This window comes from Chanodichthys erythropterus, chromosome 24, assembly GCF_024489055.1.
Source record: "Chanodichthys erythropterus isolate Z2021 chromosome 24, ASM2448905v1, whole genome shotgun sequence".
NCBI lineage: Eukaryota > Metazoa > Chordata > Actinopteri > Cypriniformes > Xenocyprididae > Chanodichthys > Chanodichthys erythropterus.
Window position 1 is genome coordinate 3103364 of NC_090244.1, and position 23006 is coordinate 3126369.

General features: G+C 36.9%; 1 protein-coding gene across 8 annotated transcripts in view; it reads left to right on the top strand.

Annotated features, from left to right (window-relative positions):
* neo1b (neogenin 1b) overlaps nt 1-23006 on the top strand; it is a 157419-nt gene that overhangs the window by 76133 nt on the left and 58280 nt on the right. For 6 of the 8 annotated variants that reach the window (XM_067378882.1, XM_067378887.1, XM_067378883.1 and 3 more), the window contains 2 exons: nt 13551-13826; nt 15598-15748. In XM_067378882.1, coding sequence (XP_067234983.1) covers nt 13551-13826; nt 15598-15748 — 427 coding nt within the window. Of the gene's footprint in view, nt 1-13550; nt 13827-13978; nt 14081-14168; nt 14293-15597; nt 15749-23006 lie in introns of those variants that run through there. The other 2 variants (XM_067378889.1, XM_067378890.1) reach the window with 2 other exon arrangements.

A 23006-nucleotide genomic window follows, 5' to 3' on the forward strand; every position in this document is an offset into this window, starting at 1 on the left:
GCAAGTTTCAAGGTAGCAAAATCTCTGAATACTAAATAGGCACTTATGGTCTGGTTGGACTGGACAGGAAGTTGTGCAGTTCAGAGTCATGTCTACCTAGTACATCAAACTGAAAGGTGAAAGAAAATTCATTATTTAATAAAATGACCCCTTTGACGTCTTGTCTTTCTGCATTCATTAAGGCACTCTCCTTTTCAAGGAAAAAACCCAAACTCGTTCCTGAGTGCCCACAGCTACACGCTATACTTCATCTGGTTTCAGCTAATGCATCTGGACCTTTTTAAAGCGAACACCTCTGCTTTCTGCATTAAATCCGCGCGCTGCTTTCCCCATTAACACTGAAGTGAATTAATGCCACGGCCGGCTCTGTGACTCCATTAATGCATTCTGTAAACACAGCATATATGTCATTACGCTGCGGTCATTACGCAACCACTAAAATATTAACACATGATCGCCAGCTCACATGTTAAACTTCGCAGCCCACGGTTCATTTGCCTTTAGGAGTTATTTACAGATCATTTCAAATGCATATATTTACATCTTTGAACACTTCTGCCCTATTTTAGAGGTACGGATTTGCAGTAAATACACTGAGGTCTAAAAGGGGAGCTCTGATGGGGTGCTGCAGTCCCTCTCACTCGCAGATAATAAGCCTGAGTATTAAAAGCAGAAAGAGTGTGAGGGAAGATGCTTTGAATCGGAACCATGCTGGGCTGCTTATTTAAAACAGGTGAACTACAATCAAGCTTCTTTTCTGAAAAAGTAGTGTAGTACTTTATATAGTTCTAATCCAAGCAGGATTTTTTTTAGGTCACAAGCAATGAGTCAGTTAAAAAAAAACTCACTGGTTCAAGAGCATTTTGCATCTTTATAGCATAATATTTAGCTAAATACAGCAGTATATTTTCAGCTTTGTTGTATTTCTATTCTCTTTTGTTTACCTATTTGAATTTTAACTTTAAAATGATTCTCTTTGAAGGAATTGGTTTAGTGAATGATTCAATAATTCATTCTCAGTGTTTTTGAATCAGTTTTATCATTTTATATGTGAATCAATGACTCTCATAATTGCAGTCACTTTGCTTTGTTTTTAATTTAAATATAAACATATATAGCACACACACACATACATGCAAACATACATATATATTAGGGGTGTAACGGTACATGTATTCGCCCCGAACCGTCATGGTATGGACGTCACGGTTCGATGAATATGGTCAGTCGCAGGCGATCCACACTCTAATCCAGTAGGGGGCGCGCATGCTGCACGGTAATGAATTGTAGCCTAATCACTTTTAACCAGCATTAACCTTCAATAATCGCAAGCTCTGTGTTTTGTTACTTTCGATAAGAAACAAAGTGACAAAATTCTGTCCATTTTATCATGAAAACAATAAATGCCTTTTTGATGTGGCGTCTATATAGGTGCCTCAGTTCAAGTGGCAGCGCTGAGCGTGAGCGAACGCGATCGTCTCTTCCTCTTAACTACTAGTTACAGAGTAAACATGAATGAACATCTGAAGGTATGTTGAAAGATACAGTACAACTTACTGAAACATGTCATATCTCTTGTAATCGCTCAATCAGTGTTTCAATGGCGGAAAATTAACAATAAAACAGCTTGTAAACGGTCACGTAGCATTACATTTACTTCAGGCAAGTCATTCAGTGTCCACCGCATGTTAGTTCACTACAGAAATGAACTCTTTCGCTAAATATATGCACTGTATTAGCCTATATATTCATTATATTTTACTTAACCTGTTAGTAATGTCTTAATTTAATGTATTTTTAAATAAATCATCATGAAATCAAGACAGGAGCTGTGTAAATGATTATATTTCAACAACGAATTGGAAAAACATAATTTTATGATTAGAAATAGAAGTTATAATGCAAAAACTGCCTTGCGCAATTTACATGTTTTTTTATTTGAGTGTTGGATGGTTATATCTAAAAGTAAATAGCAACTGAATTTAATATTTTGGGCTCTTTTGTTAATTGTAACCTTTAATATTGTGGTAATGTGCAAGAAAGGGCTTCTTGTATATAGTTTACAGCATTAGCTGAGATAGATTTAATAATTTAGTTTTCTCACCCTACTGTACAGAACCCATACTGAACTATGATTCAAAAGAGAGTTACGTACCTAACCTGTGCCGTTACACCCCTAATATACATGCATTTGCTATAAAGATGCAAAATGCCCTTAAGCCTGTGAGTCTTCAGTATTTTGGAAACAGCTGAGCTACTGTTAAACTTCTGAAAATGCAGTTAAGTTACTTTCAGTCAAAGTTTATTTAGTTAACTTCCAATACAAAGAAACCAGCATGTGTGAGACATTCTCTTAAGTCCTCTAGATGTAAATGAATGCACATTGTGTGTGTTTGAATAAAAAAACCCTCAATGCGACAAACGTTGAATCATTTTCGCACACATGTGCTCCAGATGTTTGTGTTGCCATAGTGACAGCTGTCGCAGTGGCACAATCATTTATATTCAAGCGTTTCCTCCACTAACAATGGCAGCTCCTCTTTGTTTCAGTGTTGAGGTGTCTCTTCCTCTCCTCCTCTCTTGTGATTGATTTCACATTAGTGAAGCACACGTATCGATTTGAGCTGCTCGTTTGTCAGAGCGTCTCTGTCCTCTGACTCATTACGCTCCTGTCTCTGAAGGTTTTCACACCTTTCGGTGTGTTTTTAGCTTTAGGCCTTGAAAATATTTCTATTACTGCCACATTTATTGTTTCTCACATGTGAAGTTTAGCATCTGACTGCATTAGTAAGTTTCAAATTTACACCTAATTTAGGATCAGAAATTTAAGCGAGCTCGAAGGAAAGAAAACAGTGTCATTTACTCACCCTCATTTATTCGCTCTAGATCTCGAGATGGTTTGCTGAATCTCCGAGCTGCTATTTTCCATATGGTGAATGCATATAATGACCATAATTCCTGCGTTACATTCAAATAAGTCATATGAAAACTGCGTGAGAAACAGGCTGAAGTTGGCACAGCTCAAATCTCTTTTGCACATGCATATTTTAACTTACTGATTGTATATTCTCATATGCAAATGGTGTGATAGTTACAGTGGAAAGCAATCAGTAAAAATACTTAAAGCACATAAAGCTGTTGTAGTCAAGTCAAATGTATTTGTATAACGCTTTTCACAATACACATTGTTCCAAAGCAGCTTTACAAAAAAATCATGATGTTTATACCTTATAGCAAATTAGTATGGAAGCTTGTTTCCGCCATGAAATAAAAAATAAAAAAAGTAATTGCGACTTCTCACCATTGACATTTTTTTTTTCTCAGATTTGCAAGATATAAAATCAGAATTGAGAGATATAAAGTCAGAATTGCGTGATATAAAGTCAGAATTGAGAGTTATAAAATCAGAATTGCGAGATATAAAGTCAGAATTGCGTGATATAAAGTCAGAATTGCGTGTTATAAAGTCAGAATTGCGTGATATAAAGTCAGAATTGCGAGATATAAAGTCAGAATTGCGAGATATAAAGTCAGAATTGCGTGATATAAAGTCAGAATTGAGAGTTATAAAGTCAGAATTGCGTGATATAAAGTCAGAATTGCGTGATATAAAGTCAGAATTGCGTGATATAAAGTCAGAATTGCGTGATATAAAGTCAGAATTGCGTGATATAAAGTCAGAATTGAGAGTTATAAAGTCAGAATTGCGAGATATAAAGTCAGAATTGTGAGATATAAAGTCAGAATTGCGTGATATAAAGTCAGAATTGCGAGATATAAAGTCAGAATTGCGAGATATAAAGTCAGAATTGCGTGATATAAAGTCAGAATTGCGAGATATAAAGTCAGAATTGCGTGATATAAAGTCAGAATTGAGTTATAAAGTCAGAATTGCGTGATATAAAGTCAGAATTGCGAGATATAAAGTCAGAATTGCGAGATATAAAGTCAGAATTGCGAGATATAAAGTCAGAATTGCGAGATATAAAGTCAGAATTGCGAGTTATAAAGTCAGAATTGAGAGTTATAAAGTCAGAATTGCGAGATATAAAGTCAGAATTGCGTGATATAAAGTCAGAATTGCGAGATACAAAGTCAGAATTGAGAGTTATAAAGTCAGAATTGCGAGATATAAAGTCAGAATTGAGAGTTATAAAGTCAGAATTGCGAGATATAAAGTCAGAATTGCGTGATATAAAGTCAGAATTGCAAGTTATAAAGTCAGAATTGCGTGATATAAAGTCAGAATTGCGTGATATAAAGTCAGAATTGCGAGATACAAAGTCAGAATTGAGAGTTATAAAGTCAGAATTGCGAGATACAAAGTCAGAATTGTGAGATATAAAGTCAGAATTGCGAGATATAAAGTCAGAATTGCGAGTTATAAAGTCAGAATTGCGAGATACAAAGTCAGAATTGAGAGTTATAAAGTCAGAATTGCGAGATATAAAGTCAGAATTGCGTGATATAAAGTCGCAATTCTGACTTTATTAGAAGGTAGTTGTTATATTGTATATATGTGTTGTCATGATATAAACTCGCATTTTCACAATTTTCTTTCTTTTTTTTTTGCTACAACATCAATCAGTGTATGCTGATGAATATTGTCTTGTCTTAATCTGCATACCCTAGTCTGGCAGCGACACGAGACCTCATGTTGGCAAAATGTTTTAATCTTTTAACTATCAAATGAAAACCTTATCAAATGAAAAAAACTATCAAACTAAAAAAAAAAACTTGACATTTTTAAAATGTTTGATTAAAATCAAATCATCCTGTCTGCACCTGTGCTCTCGTCATCAGTTGTGTCTGAGTCTGTATGCTGGCTCGTTGGCTCGTCCTTTCCACCAGCATCCTTGCCCTCCACACTTTGTTTTTTAATGTAATCAGCTGTTGACCTCTTCATTTTTAGACGACTTAATTCCTAAATTCCTAATTTGCATGTTACAGCATGTGTGTGTATGTGACTGATAGTCAGTGTTGATGGTGTTACCGGTGACACAGAACAGAGCAGCAGCAGGAGTCAGATTTCATTCATCACGAGAGTGAGGAGCTGACTGACAAGACAATAGCAGAAGATTTGGTTTCAAATCAAACTATAAAAGCGCCTATTTAAGCGAGTTTGTCATTGTACTGTTTTGTTGTTGTGTTTTTTTCATTAAGAATAATAATGAACCCACTATTCAAGCAATTGCCACCCCCGAAATGTTGCTAACTTCTCAGATTCTTCACATCATCTCCTTCTGTGTTGCTCAGAAGTCTGATATTTGGGTAAGTACTGACATTTTGATTTTAGATTACCTGTTCCTTTCAAAATATTGCCCTATTTTACATGTAAATCAGGAGTTGGATCTAAATTTGTCCCTTCAATCAAAAGACAAGCTATTTTGCAGTTGCAGTACCGTCAGGCCAACTGCAACCGCCATCCGTCACACTGAAAGCTGTTTGTGTGGCAGCTCTGAGCCGCGTCGTGCATCTGAATGGGGACCCTGTGTGGTCTCGGGAGTGTCCTGTTAGCGCCTGCCCTGTTTACACTCCCCCCGTGAGCGTGTGTGAGGTCTCGTGTTGCTCTTGGAGCGTTGGGATGTGCGGCGGTCAGTGGGGGAAGTGCGAGGGAACCGGAGGAGCAAATGTTTGTGGAGGGCAGATGAAATCCACGGATGAATGGAGGGGCTTTTTCTGGCTGTTTGCTCGGTGGTGGAATGTGAGGAGGGTACTGAGATACAGAAAAGATGGGGAAGGAGGTTTCAGTCCTCACCAGTATTTGGAAAGCCGTTGGCATGCAGGTTTCTGGACTCAACAGACTTTTTTGAGGGTGGTATCTAATGTGACATTTTTCAAACTTGCATGCGTCTTTAAACATTTCAGCCCTGGGCACAACTGAGGTGGTGTTCACATTCTTCTTATTAAAATTAAGTTCTTTATCAAAATCGATGGTTCCATGAAGAACCTTTAACATTCCATTCCACAAATGCTTCTTTAGATTTTTTAAATATTCTTCATACTAAAATAAAAATGGTTCTTTTTAGAATGTTCGCTGAAAGGTTCTTTTGGGAACTAAAAATGGTTCTTCTATGGGGGCTTTTGCACCAGGTAGTTATAGGAAATCAGCCGGGCAGTCCCCCGAGATCTACATTTTCTCCAAGGACCCTTTTTCTGGTTGCATTCGCACCGCCAGTAAAAAACCCTTAAGTGACGTAAGATGGCTGTTGTGCGGGACTTTAATTTTGACAGCACTGAGAACACCAGAGCCTGAGCACACAGTGCTCTTCATTAGTTTACGACCTGTTTAACAGTCTTATCTAATATGTTATTAGATAAAACTGTTAAACAAAGAAAGTATGAAAAAATATTACAGCATTTGCTGTGTGGTTGATGACCAATGTCTCTAGCTAAGCAGAAACACGTAATCATAATATGCATAATAATTAGAGCTGCATGATTAATCGTTAAAAGATCGCGATTTTGATTCAAACACCCACACGATCTCTTTCCTAAATCACAATGATTCGCATTTTTGCAGTTTACTCGGAGTTGACAGTTGTTTTGCACTTTGAAACCCGTTATCAAAAGATTACGTTTTCAGTCCACCAAAATGACGTTATCATGTAAATGAACAGCCAAAACACAAAGTTTTACGTTTAAAACGATGACATGTAAACAGCCTGTTAACCACCATTTGAAAGTAACTTGGCGCTTCAAATAATGATTGTGTCGCTACAGTGTTACACCACTAGGTGGCGACAAATGACTATTAAAAAATGTTTTTATCATTGAATCATTCAGTCAAGAGATTCGCTCAAAAATGCTGATTTATCCAGTAATGAAACAAGTGAAGTATTTATGGGTAAGTCATTGAATCATTCATTCAACCCAAGTTTTTAAATAATTCAGATTAATTAAACATTTTAAATAGACAGCAGCAATTAACATTTTGTCAAAACCTCTAGTAAATTACATTATTTTGATTAGTTGTCTGTTCAGAATCGTGAAACAAAAAAATTGTGATTCTCAATTTATCCAGAATTGAGCAGCTCTAATAATAATCATAAATACATGATCATTTAGTTTGGTCCCTTCAAAGTCACACTGGATTTCCTCCTGAGCGTAAAGGTTGAGAAGTGCCTGGTCTTCGGTGTTGGTTCATCAGTCGCTGTTTTCCATGTTCGTGGAGGAAGTACAGGTATATGTAAACTGTGTGTTTACACGGCTTTTTAAAAATGGCGGGTGTTGGTGTTTCGTATGGCATGTGTTTGACCAATCAACATACAATTATGTCAAAGTTCCTGTTGTGCTGGGTTAGACCCTACACTGAAGTAGGAGCTTATTTAGTCCACCAAAAGGCATTTCTGTAACTAAAATCATTCCCAGTTCCTGTGGTGCGAAGACACCAAAAAAAAAAAAAACAGGTACTTCCGGCAAAAGTTAAAATGTGCGAAATCCCCTTATGGAATGTTTATTTTTAAGAGCGTTCCCTCAAAGCATAATCAGAGGTTATTTAAAATGTGAAATGGATCTCAAATAACACAAAACACGCAGCAAAACAACTGCTTGTGAGATGCATCCCATAAATACACATGCACAAGCCCTCAAAGAACATTTTTAGAGATTTCTAGTGGTCTCAGGAGAAGCGTTTGAGATGCACTTTATTAGCAGGTGTGAACCGTAGTCTGTCTCAACTGACAATCCATGATCAGATCACCAGAGACAAATGTTATTATCAGGTATAAATGTGTCCTGGTGCTAGACTTTAAAGCAACAAGCGCTGTTTTAGATAACCCTATGTGTTTCTTTTCTTCCCTAAGTGACAGTAAGGAGCAACAGTACATTTTGTTGGGCGGGTCAGTGTGACACTCGAGGCAAAACAGCAGATTGGGTTTTGAAAAGCACAACTGAGCATGGCTGTCTGAAATTTCATTGACCAACGAATCTATATCAGAGTGCAGTTCATTTTTAATGTTTTGACACCCTCAAAAAATTGTTCTACTAGTGTAGCCGCCCTTAACACTGTGTGACGTGTGTGTTGTAAAGCTCTTAGTCCTTAGGAAGTCTGTGAGGACCTTAAAAACACCAACTGTTCATTCATCACTCTGAAAGAACAGAACAGAACAGAACCGCACGTTCCAGTGAGAGAAATATGAACTGGCCTTGGAGCTGTTGTGTTTGTGTTTGTGTGTTTGTTTAAGTGTTGTGTGTGTATGGATGAATTTGTCTGCCTTCAGGCTGTAGACGGCTCCAAGCTGTGTTTAATAATTCCCCTCTGGTGTCTCTCCGTCACATCAGGGATGGATGCAGTGAGATACGGAGGCCGGATATTCACAGACGTACGCCGTCTTTCACTCGCTGTGTTCAGCATGTGGCCGAACATGTGGACGGATCACACACGACATTATTTGCTCGAGCTACACGCTTGCACAAACATACACACACTCTCGTGTTTACTTTATATGTGGGCTGGAGGCAGATACACTGTGTTTGTGTGTGTTTTGTGCCTGTGGTGTGCGGGGATTTTTATGTATTCCTTCTCTAAAAACCAGCAGCCTGACAGAGCAGCTGTTTGATGTTCTGTCGCTCAGCTACATGTTTGGTGCTTTTTAACTCAAGAGTGTGAGAGATTCTGTGTGAATGAATGAATGTACATATAGGCTGTGCAAAACTAGCCTCCACAATGGATGTTGTGCATGTTACTATGCTGTTGCTGGGGTCATCTGGGTAGTTTCTTGGGAGTTTCAAGGGTGAAATAAAGTCAGAATTGCGAGAAATAAATTCAGAATTGTGAGTTATAAAGTCAGAATTGCGTGAAATAAAATCAGAATTGCGTGAAATAAAGTCAGAATTGCGAGATATAAAGTCAGAATTGCGTGAAAAATTGTCAGAATTGCGTGAAATAAAGTCAGAATTGCGAGATATAAATTCAGAATTGCGAGATATAAAGTCAGAATTGTGTGAAATAGTCAGAATTGCGAGTTATAAAAGTCAGAATTGCGTGAAAAAGTCAGAATTGCGTGAAATAAAATCAGAATTGCGTGAAATAGTCAGAATTGCGAGATAAAAAAGTCAGAATTGCGTGAAATAATCAGAATTGCGAGATATAAAAGTCAGAATTGCGTGAAATAAAATCAGAATTGCGTGAAATAATCAGAATTGCGAAATATAAAGTCAGAATTATGAGATATAAAGTCAGAATTGCGTGAAATAGTCAGAATTGCGAGATGAAAAGTCAGAATTGCAAGATGTAAAGTCAGAATTGCAAGATGTAAAGTCAGAATTGCGAGATGTAAAGTCAGAATTGCGTGAAATAAAATCAGAATTGCGTGAAATAAAGTCAGAATTGCGAGATATAAAGTCAGAATTGCGTGAAATAGTCAGAATTGCGAGATATAAATTCAGAATTGTGAGTTATAAAGTCAGAATTGTGTGAAATAAAATCAGAATTGCGTGAAATAAAGTCAGAATTGCGTGAAATAAAGTCAGAATTGCGTGAAATAAAGTCAGAATTATGAGATATAAAGTCAGAATTGCGTGAAATAGTCAGAATTGCGAGATGTAAAGTCAGAATTGCAAGATGTAAAGTCAGAATTGCGAGATATAAAGTCAGAATTGCGTGAAATAAAATCAGAATTGCGTGAAATAAAGTCAGAATTGCGTGAAATAAAGTCAGAATTGCGAGATATAAAGTCAGAATTGCGTGAAATAAAGTCAGAATTGCGAGATATAAAGTCAGAATTGCGTGAAATAAAGTCAGAATTGTGAGATATAAAGTCAGAATTGCGAGATATAAAGTCAGAATTGCGTGATATAAAGTCAGAATTGCGAAATATAAAGTCAGAATTGCGTGAAATAGTCAGAATTGCGAGATGTAAAGTCAGAATTGCAAGATGTAAAGTCAGAATTGCGAGATATAAAGTCAGAATTGTGTGAAATAAAATCAGAATTGCGTGAAATAAAGTCAGAATTGCGTGAAATAAAGTCAGAATTGCGAGATATAAAGTCAGAATTGCGTGAAATAAAGTCAGAATTGTGAGATATAAAGTCAGAATTGCGAGATATAAAGTCAGAATTGCGAGATATAAAGTCAGAATTATGAGATATAAAGTCAGAATTGCGTGAAATAGTCAGAATTGCGAGATGTAAAGTCAGAATTGCAAGATGTAAAGTCAGAATTGCGAGATATAAAGTCAGAATTGCGTGAAATAAAGTCAGAATTGCGTGAAATAAAGTCAGAATTGCGAGATATAAAGTCAGAATTGCGTGAAATAAAGTCAGAATTGTGAGATATAAAGTCAGAATTGCGAGATATAGTCAGAATTGCGAGATATAAAGTCAGAATTGTGTGAAATAAAATCAGAATTGCGTGAAATAAAGTCAGAATTGCGTGAAATAAAGTCAGAATTGTGTGATATAAAGTCAGAATTGCGTGATATAAAGTCAGAATTGCGAGATATAAGTCAGAATTGCGTGAAATAAAATCAGAATTGCGTGAAATAAAGTCAGAATTGCGAGATATAAAGTCAGAATTGCGTGAAATAAAGTCAGAATTGTGAGATAAAAAGTCAGAATTGCGAGATATAAAGTCAGAATTGCGAGATATAAAGTCAGAATTATGAGATATAAAGTCAGAATTGCGTGAAATAGTCAGAATTGCGAGATGTAAAGTCAGAATTGCAGAATAGATGTAAAGTCAGAATTGCGAGATATAAAGTCAGAATTGCGTGAAATAAAGTCAGAATTGCGTGAAATAAAGTCAGAATTGCGAGATATAAAGTCAGAATTGCGAGATATAAAGTCAGAATTGTGTGAAATAAAGTCAGAATTGCGTGAAATAAAGTCAGAATTGCGTGAAATAAAGTCAGAATTGCGTGAAATAAAGTCAGAATTGCGTGATATAAAGTCAGAATTGCGAGATATAAAAGTCAGAATTGCGTGAAATAAAGTCAGAATTGCGTGAAATAAAGTCAGAATTGCGTGAAATAAAGTCAGAATTGCGTGATATAAAGTCAGAATTGCGAGATATAAAAGTCAGAATTGCGTGAAATAAAATCAGAATTGCGTGAAATAAAGTCAGAATTGCGAAATATAAAGTCAGAATTATGAGATATAAAGTCAGAATTGCGTGAAATAGTCAGAATTGCGAGATGTAAAGTCAGAATTGCAAGATGTAAAGTCAGAATTGCGAGATATAAAGTCAGAATTGCGTGAAATAAAATCAGAATTGCGTGAAATAAAGTCAGAATTGCGAGATATAAAGTCAGAATTGTGAGTTATAAAGTCAGAATTGTGTGAAATAAAATCAGAATTGCGTGAAATAAAGTCAGAATTGCGTGAAATAAAGTCAGAATTGCGAGATATAAAGTCAGAATTGCGTGAAATAAAGTCAGAATTGTGAGATATAAAGTCAGAATTGTGAGATATAAAGTCAGAATTGCGAGATATAAAGTCAGAATTGTGTGAAATAAAATCAGAATTGCGTGAAATAAAGTCAGAATTGCGAGATATAAAGTCAGAATTGCGTGAAATAGTCAGAATTGTGAGTTATAAAGTCAGAATTGCATGAAATAAAGTCAGAATTGCGTGATATAAAGTCAGAATTGCGTGATATAAAGTCAGAATTGTGAGTTATAAAGTCAGAATTAAATGCATTTAAATGTTCAGTTCTTTTTGTTAAAGATTTTTAAAAAATAGTTTTTAAATTTTTATAGTATAACATCACTTTTTTTTGCAACTTATTTCAATATTGTGATAATACCATATACCGTGATAAAAGCTTCAGTAATTATCGCAACATGAAAATTTGATAATTTGATAAAAGTACCGACTTCGATTCCAAATTTTAAAAATGTGACGCTATGAGAGCTGTTGAGTGGATTCATAAACACCTCTGATTGGCCATTGTGTTCACGCGCTCAACAGATACGTCTGTGATTGGCTACAGTTTCAGTACCGACTTCATAACGAAGTGTGTGTGTGAATGAATGCATATGAATGAATGCATGTGTTTGTGAGTGTATTGGTAGAGTTTATCAATTTGTGTGTTTGTCATTGTGTCTTTTAGAGTCTTATCACACACCCCAGACAGAGCATTTGTGTTTGTATAGTCTGAATGCATGTTTGCATATGTTAACTGCACGTTTACACATTCTCTCTGACAGGCTTCGTAAACTGTTTACATGCAGCAGCTCTGCCCGCCAAAAGCACATTGTTCTGTCCTTATTTGCCCACCTTGAGTCCTGATGTAGTCGCACATCTTCACTTTTCTTCTAGTGAAGGCAAACCGTTTGAGTGTCGTGTCTTCAGCCCTGTTGCATCGGTGCTCTGAGATTTTGTGTCCTGTTAAAAAGAGTGTGTGTATACAGGGATGTCTCTAGTTCGGGTCGTAGGCTGGGGCTAATTTACAGACCTGTCAGCACAAACGCACACACACACACACACACACACACCACTCCAGTGCTTCTAGACCTCAACAAGTCCTACATCAGCCAGGACACATAAATAGCCCAGGAGAACATTAGGATGTCAGAGACGCTCTCAGCTCTCATACATTCAGCTGTTAGAGAGAGTGCAGTCTGTACGGTGAGTTATAAAGCTCTTCCACAAACTTCAGGAGCATTGTAGAACTTCTGCAGAGACGTTGTTAACGTGAGATTAAAGACAAGAGAGAAATAACAGTCTCAAGTTTATCTTCTGGGTGAATCTCTTAAGACTTCTCAGTGGTGTTTCAGAGCTGTTTATTTGTTCAGTCTATTGATGTTGATTATTTAGTGAGTTTCAAAGCAATTAATGGCACAAAGAGTTTTATTTTTCCTTTTATATGAAATATTAAACATTTAGTGTACTCTTTTGATAAATGAGTATTTGTTGATTAGATTTTTTTCTTTTGCAAAAATCCCTTACCCTTGTCATTTACAAAATATTAAAAGAGAGAAAAATCACTAGTTAGAAGTCTTGTGTGTATTTATATGCATTTATTTTTGTTTTTTACATAAATCACTTATATACTTGCTCTCATTATACATAAATCACAATAAACATTGTTTATTTAATTATTTTTTTATTTATTTTCTGTTTATTTGACATTAATTCAGGTTTGATTTGCTGTTTTCCAGAGTTTACATAAAACATACATTATATATATATGTATGTATGTATGTATGTATGTATGTATGTATGTATGTGTGTGTGTGTAAGTAATTTAAACCGATTGAAATTCTGAGACAAATTCGTTTCTCTTCATTGAAATGTTCGTCTTTAATCAATTACTAAGCATTAATCAGTGTATTAATAAAGTGAATGGAATATGATAGCAAACAGACCCTCCGCTGTGCTGTTCAAACATGCTTAATGGCTGCTCGTCTCCTAAGTTTATTTGCTAATTGGTTTGACAAGACCATTAGTGTTATTTACTTAATTTCTCCAGAGTTAGCAAAGCATCTAATTTCCATCTGTAGCTCCTCAGGGTTTGAATTGTTCTCGCTTAATCTTTTCATTCCGTCACTGTAGAGATTAAATGAGCTTTACTCTAGTAATATAACGCATTTCATCCGTTCTTGCAGGACTTCCGCGGTTCCTCAGTCAGCCGGAGGGCGTGTCTGTGCGCATGGGCGGCACTGAGATGCTGAGCTGTGAGGTGACAGAAGAGCTTGTCCCGTTCACCCGCTGGGAGAGGGACGGTCGGGCCGTGGAACTGGATGGCAGAGTGATACAGCTGCCCAGCGGAGCTCTGGTCATCAGCAACGCCTCCCAGACCGACAGTGGACTCTACCGCTGCACAATAGATGGTCTGGGACCGCCAAAAAACACAGAGGAGGCTGAACTACAGGTGTCCGCAGGTACAGATGCCAAACAGGCATCGTAAAATCACATAAACGTTTTAAAGGGGTACTTCACTGCTGGCAAAATAGACTTTCAAAAACTTGGCTGCCTATAAAAGGGATATTCAAAAATCTTCCCTTTTGCCAAATAGGTAGGAAAACATCAACACCCATAATGCACTGGTCAACATGAGTAGGCCACTCCCACCATCTGCTATGGATACACTTACTAGAGTCAAATACCACCTTGCTTTAGTAGGAAATGCTTCTTGGTAAACTTTTAGTCATAATGGTGTCGACTTGTATTGTTCCTGGGTGCAAGAATTCAAAGAGTAAACAAAGAGTTTCTTTTGGTTTCAGGGAAGAATCCAGCGCACTGTAGGCAGCGGCTAAAATACAGAGAGAACACCACAATCTGCAAAACCTCTGTGTTTGTAGTCAACATTTCTGGATGACCAGAACCTGGAAGTCTAATTTGCTGCTGGTTCGTTTTGAGATTTTAATATAGGATTTTATAATGGGGTTTTTCAGTGTTAGCCTGTGGTAAACATGTACTGCACACACTCACAACTCAAGCTGTCTTATCTAGTTACTCATAAAAATGTACGTTTTCAAATGCAAACATAACTGCTTCAAAACTTTCATTTTCACTATGGCTGTGTGTAATTTACGTTGTAGAGCAAAACGTCAAAGTATAGTCAAGTTATGTTTACCACAGGCTTTATTTTACACACAAATCGAAAAACCCAATATGAAATCACATAGGAAAATCTCAGCACTCTATAACTGTTCTGTTGATATCCCTCTGTCGATACAACCGTCTGTGGGGAGAGATAAAAAAAAATGTGAAGGTATAATCCACGGTTTTCACAAAAGCTCTGGAGCTGTCAAAAGTTGGACTTTTGCTGACAAATAAAGTGAATTTCTCGGTCAGATAACAAGTAAAGATTGTTAATTTATATATTCTACCAACAGTGGGTTTAAAATCAACAAAGTTAAACTTTAAACTGGTAATGAAATGTGTAAACTTTTGCACAGTAATTTGATTTCTACATGTAACCGCTTTTATAAGTGCAAGCATTTGCATAGAAGTTTCATCATTTGTTGCATATAGTGTTTACCTTGAAATAGGCTTGCTGCGATAGTTGGTGTTTTTGATGTTCAGCCTCAATACATGGTTACATCACTTGCCCACAAACACTTAAATTAAAAACCGAACACATCTGCTCAATGCAGCGAGAGTAGAATGAGAGTCGCAGAACAGACCAGAAGCAGGATTCGGATTTTATTTATCACGAAAGTGAGGAGCTGACTGACGAGACGATGGCGGAAGATTTGGTTTCAAAGTGAAATGTAAAAGCACCTATTTGGCAATATTTTGGATTTAAATCCAATGCTAATAGGGAACCTGCAAAGGATTAGTTGTTTTTCATTAGAAATAATAATGAACCCACCATTCAAGCACCAAATTTGTGCTAATTCGAAAGCGAAAGTAAAACGCGCACAGTGGCACAGGCATTCACAACGGGATTTGTCTACTGGCGGGGAGCGTTTTTAGTTCCATCCCTATGGAAGATCAACTTTTATAGGACTTGATTGAAAACACTCTTATACAGCACCTTGAAATTCATATAGTGATAAATTATTATGTAAAACAATAGTAAATCATTATTGTTGTGATCATTATTATTTTATTGATTGATCGAATTGGGAGTTTCCTTTTGTCAAATGTTCACAACGTATTTCACTATATTTGTACAATCACATTTGTGTGTGTGTGTCTTTGCAGATTCGGGTGTTGAAGAAAAACTAGAGACTCTCCAGGGCCCGGTTGCCGTGGCGAAGGTTGTCGGGGAGAGCGTGTTGTTGCCATGCGTCATGAAGGGATACCCGGTACCAGTGATTCGCTGGACGTTTAACGACCGGCCGATTGATGAAGGGTAAGTGCATCAGAACTGCATCTCTGCTCTCCTCCACTGTCTGTCTCGCAGAACCCTTGAGATAAACGCAGATAAATTAAAAGTGTGTCATGTTGGCACAGGGAATCTTTCATTTTCCTGTCGAATTCTTGGCTGGATGCCAGAAATGCATACAGGTACAAGCTTAGAGCACTGCAGTGGGATTGCAAAGTCTCTCTTCCTCAGATCCAGCGTCGTTCAGTCACACTCTGGCAGCAGTCGCCCTTCCTCGGTGTGGCTTGGCATACTAAAGCAAACTCTCTGCGGATCAGCGCCGAGCCTGTCGCCATGGAGCACACAAAAAGAATCCATTCAGTCGCTCTTAATCGCGCTATCGACTATTCAGCGTCTGTCCAAATTCCTCAGCGTAAAATATCCTTATTATCTGCCGGAGGTAATTACTGACGCCTGTGTAAATGGATATTATAGAGGCGTGTGGCGTTCCCACGTGGCCATTGTGTAATTTCGTATGTGCGCGGCATAGTTATGATGCTCTTAACTGGAACACGGCTTCATCTGAAGTCACGCACGCCATTTACACGCTGTAAATTGCCTTGAATAGTTTGCAGGATAGCTGGTGTCCTCTCTCCTGATGTGACTGCTCTGTTTTCCAGAGGAGGTTTCGCTGTTGTCATCGTGTGGACATGAATAATGTAGAAAGGACTGAATTGTCACGGCATGTAAATGGGCTGTCAGGTGTCCAGCTCTCTATCATTCATTATTACGCCCTCTGTGTTGGAATATTTACCCTGATGTGATTTCAGCGCTGGGTTTGGTAATGTTTGCATTGTGGACACGACAAAAGCGATTACATGCTTTTTATTGCCACTTTGTCTCTTTTCATCTTCTAACCCTCTGTGTTTTATTCCCTTACACTAGGATTATCTTCAAGTTCTTGCATGGATGCTGATCTATAATATTTTCAAGGTCAACAGTAGATCTTACCGATGTCTGCCAGCATACAGTGGCTCAGATTAGTAGTACAAAACGTTACTATTACTTTTGAGCATCTTTAGTGTTAGGGTTTTGTTCAAATCTTTAACCCATGTGTGCTACAGACATAAATGACACTTCAAATAATGTTGCAGTGATCACAAAACATTAAAACTAATGCAAAAATCCTTATTTACTTTTAAAAGAAGGACCCGAGCCGTATCTATAGACCAGATGGATGGATACAGTGCTTGACATTAACACCTGGCAACCCGCCACATGCGGGTGTATTTCAGCAGTAAACACAAATAAGTTGGCAAAACTCAAAAAAAAAAATTGAGGAAATAACAAATGTAAAGTTTAAGCAAGTTGGCATATTTTTATTTTGTAGTCATACATATGAATTGTTCTTAACTTTAAATGTTTCAGTACACTAATTTATAGATTTAACTTAAAATCTTCATGTAACCTCAATGTGAACATTTTTAGTAGTGTTAACTTAACAAGCTAATTCAGAAAATGCTATCTTGGTTTTTGCTAACATGTTAACAATAGCATGGTATGGCATTTGCTGAATGAGTACAGCAATATAAGGCATTTAACGTACATGCCCACTTGTCACCATGATGGTAACTCTCCAAAAACCCACTTTAGAAACTCTTCTAAATTAGCATAATAAAACATTAATCTCCCACTTAACATTAATCTTGCACAAGAAACATTATGTAACACTTCCCTTTCAAGTGCCATTGGCAAAGCATACTGGGAAATCAATATCCCTACCCAGTTTCAGTTAAACTTAAAGGTGCCCTAGAACCAGTTTTTACAAGATGTAATATAAGTCTAAGGTGTCCCCTGAATGTGTCTGTGAAGTTTCAGCTCAAAATACCGCATAGATTTTTTTAATACATTTTTTTAACTGCCTATTTTGGGGCATCATTAACTATGCACTGATTTAGCGTGGCCCCTTTAAATTGCGCGCTCCATCTGCCATTTTTCGCTATTGTTTTTGCTTGCTTACCTAGTCTGATGATTCAGCTGTGCACAGATCCAGACGTTAATACTGGCTGCCCTTGTCTAATGCCTTGAACATGAGCTGGCATATGCAAATATTGGGGGCGTACATATTAATGATCCCGACTGTTACGTAACAGTCGGTGTTATGTTGAGATTCGCCTGTTCTTCGGAGGTCTTTTAAACAAATGAGATTTACATAAGGAGGAGGAAACAATGGAGTTTGAAACTCACTGTATGTCATTTCCATGTACTGAACTCTTGTTATTCAACTATGCCAAGGTAAATTCAATTTTTGATTCTAGGGCACCTTTAAGTTCAAAAGAAATAAGTTCATAAAACTCAAAACAATGATATGATTCAGTTTACTTACAATATATCAGTTCTGTGAACTTGAATGAAAAAGAAAGTTCTAAATACTCATACAAGTTGTTAACAAGTAAGTTAATTTGTTTAATTTAAGTTTGTCCGACTCAAATTATTTTGAGCGTTAGGATTTACAGTGCAGTCACTCCTATAGCCACTATGGCGGGTTGAATTTTATATATAATGTGTGCATTTTTCAATTGTAGTCTTGTATAAAGGCATCTGAGATAATAAACTAAGTTCAGTGCGTTGTCAATAATATAAATTTTCTGATACATATCGAAACTGAAATATCTGAAATGCTTCAAAAACTCATTTTCTGCAGAACAGATACACAATACCAGCTGTCGCTCTCTCATCTCTAGGACAGCGACACACAAACTTGCCTCATTAACAAATTTCATTTGCTCCAGATGAATATTTTTGGGGTTACAGGGCTTGAATTTCGGCTTGGGATTGCACATAATTTTACTCATTCCCGCAGATTTTGTTCTCACACCCAAAGTGCACACACATAAAGCCGCCTCTCAGTACTAAATTGAGTTTTTTCATTGCTTATTGCACTTAAACAGTCAAATACACACAAAATAATGTCATAATGCCAGTCTTGGTGAGTATTCACATAAACACAGTCGGTTGTTTTAAGTGAATGTAAACAGTTGAGAAAGAAAACGCATGTGTAACAGTATATTGGATCCGTGCATCAGGTCTTAAAGTGACAGCAGCCTAATAAACCTGCTGCCAAATTATGAGATCATATCAAAAATATCTATATGGCAGTTTTTCCCCATGTCACAATTGTGGCCAGTGAAAATGCTGAGTTGCATTAGCACTAGCCACAGTGGCTGGAGAGCAAGTTAATGTCAAGCCCTGGATAGATATATATATATATGTGTATATATAATATATATGTATATATTATATAGAATCCTCATTAGCGGCTGTTTCTATGGGCTGCTATATGTAAGCCGTCTGCCATATTGAAAAGGTCAAAGCTGGTCCGTGAACACTCGAGAGCAAGTTGACTGTGTGTCTGCAACCATAGTTATGATTAACTAACAAATGATATGTGGGGTTGTGTAGACCCAAACATTATAATTGATAACTAACAGAATACAACAAGATGGTGTTAAAAAGTTACCATAGATTAAAAACCTGTAGTGTTGGGTTAATAAACCAACACATTCGCACCTGGGAAAGGTTATTATATTAAATCTATGTGGTTTTTTCAATGTTGTGGCATCTTGGAAAACTTTATCAACTTTATTTCAGTTAATGGAAATGACAGATCCGAATCAGATTAGAGGATTTATGCCGGTATTGAATGTCAGGAAAAGGCCTCTTAGATTTGCTCATGGATGGCAAACACTCAGCCTCTTTTCTGACTGTTGCTGCCCTAATAAGATTGGGGATAAAGCTCCATCCCTGCTGCGGCCCATGCAGAATTAATGATGTTTGTCTTCCTTTTATAAATTTTATTTTGGAATACAATTTGGGAAATGTAGAGGGAAAGTGGTTTGAAGAAAAATCCATCCATCCAATATATGTAGTGTATAAATATGCACAAAAATGGGGTACATCACTTTACATTTAATTTTAATTATTCACAAAAATCTATAAATTGAAACTCATCCTGGATGCAGCGATTTGTGCGGCATCAGTTTGTGTCTAAAGGGTTCTTGTGAAGAGCATGCTAGTGGTGCATTTAAAATGCTGTCTACGTAGGCAGCTGATTAGTGTTTGGACCAGATCCATTGGCTTCGTAGGATTTTCATTGAAATTCGTTGAGATTCTGCTCTGCTGCTGTCTGTTGTAATGCATCCTCACCGCTTGGATCCCGCCCACCGTAATTTGAAACGATGGTTTGCATAAAGATTGAATTGATTGTATCAGTGAGCTGAGCAGACTAATCATGACCTGTTTAAGACGCTAACTACCCCCTTCAGCTCGCGTGTGCAGCATCCCGTCCTCGTCTCTCTCGGCTTCCTCCGATGAGGCTTGTTGTCAGTTTGCACTGTCGATTGAAAGCGGCTAGATGTCTAATTGCAGTTCTTTGCCGGTTGTCTGTGCAGGACTGATGATTGCTGACAGACTCTATTTACGGCGTAATTGCTTCTCTCATGGTCTTCGGGCGATGTAATGTATTCCTGATGCTGGATACATTCTAATAATGTCATATTACCCACAATGCCCAGTCCCTCAGAGGGGCAGACAGAGTCCATCATGGCTCAGACAACATCTCTACTGTATGTGTGTGTGTGTGTGTGTGTGTGTGTGTGTGTGTGTGTGTAATCCAAATCTTCCCTTCAGAGTTTCACTTTTTCCCTGTAGAGTTTCAGTGCTTACTCTGGTAAAAGCCTCATTGTGAGTGGAAACGGACTAGATTGCTCTTCCTCTCATAGGAGAGCTGGTTTAGACTTTGATTGAAATGATTTTAAAGGAATAGTGCACCTAAAAAAAGTGTTTTAAACCTTTAGAGCATTAATATAGGATCTTTGCATGGCTCTTTTCTATACAATTACAGTATATAATTGAATAAATATTTTATATAATTATTTGGGCTGTCGATTTCAACCATGCCACCATACCTGTCCCTAACCTTATTCGTATCCCACCTCAATGGCAGTGTTTTGCAATACAATATGAACACACATTTTTGATTAAGTAATTAGCAGTTAAGGCCACCTAATATAAAGTGGGATCAAAAATTTTAATTGCTTGACAGCCCTAATATAACTTTTTTTAAGTAAAATTTTTATGTAATCATTTTATTTATTTATTTTTATTTTACCCGTTTAGAGGTGACTATAAACTGTTGTTCGGAATAAAACTGTAAAAATTTGTAAAAATATTATTTTAAAAAAAATTGTTTGTGTTCTATGTAAAAAATTAGTAACCCTCGGGTGCTTTTTACGTGGCAGTCAAAAATGACCGTTTTTTTTTTTTTTTTTTTTTTTTCTTCAATGAAATGATTGTACTGTGTTTTTGTTTGATAATGTTTTTTATTTCATATTTTGTATTTTTAGTGGATTCGATGGTACTAAATTATATTTATGCAGTAGTTATAATCCATTTATTCACTTTTATTCATATTCATATTCATTTATTCATAAATCTTGAATGCTTTAGAGCACAGACTTAGGTTTGATCTTTTTTCAAAGACGACACTTGGCAAATTATTACTGAAGTGAAAAAAAGTTTACAAAAGTACAAAAAAGTACAAAAGTTTACAAAACTTAAAAGTTACAGAATTTTAAGTTTATTATGAAAAATGCACAAATACATTTTTCAATTTTTATATGAAATATATATTTTCAAAAACACTTTTTACTCTAAAACTGCAAGAAAATCAAAGCCATAAACCTAAACAAGTTGTGTTCCAAATGTGAGGTTTATATCTCAAAAAATGAGCTTTCAGTAAGATTTTGTTTGACCGCAGTACCAAAAGCTTCCACTAGATGAAATTCATCTCCAGTTCATTTCCAATGAGTTCATTTTTGACAGCGAGAAGCACAATCTTTTTAAAACATGTCCATGATTTTTTTTTGTGTGTGTGTGTTCACATAGCAAGTGCCAAAACCTTTACCAAGTTTCGTACCATTCCGATGTAGTAAAAAATTCTTAAAAAAAAAAAAAAAAAAAAAAACGTAAAATTTTTCGGTCAATAACAAATGAAGAGCACCAGAGGGTTAAATACATAGCGATGTGAAAGGAGGGGAGAGTAAATAATGGCAGTTTTCGTTATTGCGTGAACTAAGCTTTTAAGATAGAAAGATGCCAAGAATGAAGACTAAGAGCAAATCATCTCGAAAACTTGTGTGTTTAGAGGCTTTAAGATCACATTCTTTAAGTCACATTCTTTGCCCTCCTCCATTGTTTGCTTCTCTGGCATGTTGTTGTTACTCTAATCTGAAGATTGTCGGACGGCTCGCAAGAACTGAGTAAACAAATCACCTCCTTATCAGCTCAGGCGCTCATTCATTACAGACTGTGCATAAACACTCATTTAGAGCCCAGTCCCTCAAATGATTTCTGTCCAGTCTTTTTAAGACGGGTCAGATAAATGGTTTGAGCGCTGTTGCACTGATCTGAGGCCAGTTTCTAAATGTTTTTAATCATTTAAAGAGTGTCGGGATATGTACAAAAAGCTGGTGGTAGATCAGTGACAGAAGTGGACCCAGATCATCCTGTGTCTTATCTCGTGTTTGAATCACATCTCCGGATTAGAGCCGGAATGCTGTTTAGTGCTTTACAGAAAGCCAGCGGATCACAGAGGAATTCTTGGGATGAATGAGGATCACTTGCTTCACTGACAAGAACACCTTTTGTCCTCGCTGACGTTGATCAAACCAGCCAGAGACCGAGCAGTTTTGGGTATTCCAGACGGGACGCGGTAAGATGGATGTTTGTGTTGATGACAGATACTCGACCTCCTCTCAACACAAACATCAGACTGGAGTATTTGCAAGGGGAGATTTATAAAATAAGTATATTGTAAATCCAGTCAGGCGTCGCACACAAACGCACATTCACCAGAAGCAAGCAGCTCCTTCTGAGGCGTCCAGCATTGGATGAATGGCATAAATTTTCAGCAAGTACTTCCTCTTTGTGCAATACTGTGATTTATGTTTTTTCACTAGTATATCTCACCCTATGTTTATATTTATGACATACGACATCCTGGAAGTGTTTGCATGCATTTTAAACATTTATAGCAAATTGATTTTGTTTTTAATGGTTGATCAGCATGAGCAAACAACAGTACATTTAAACAGGCCTTTGAACTGGGGAATGCTGGGAAATTGATTATAAATCCTAAAGCGGCACAGCTAACATAAGAATCCTTAGGAAAAGTGTTGATGTTCAGTCAGATGTTCTCAAAATTTAAAAGAATAAAGTTTAAGAGAATAATATTTGATTAAAACTG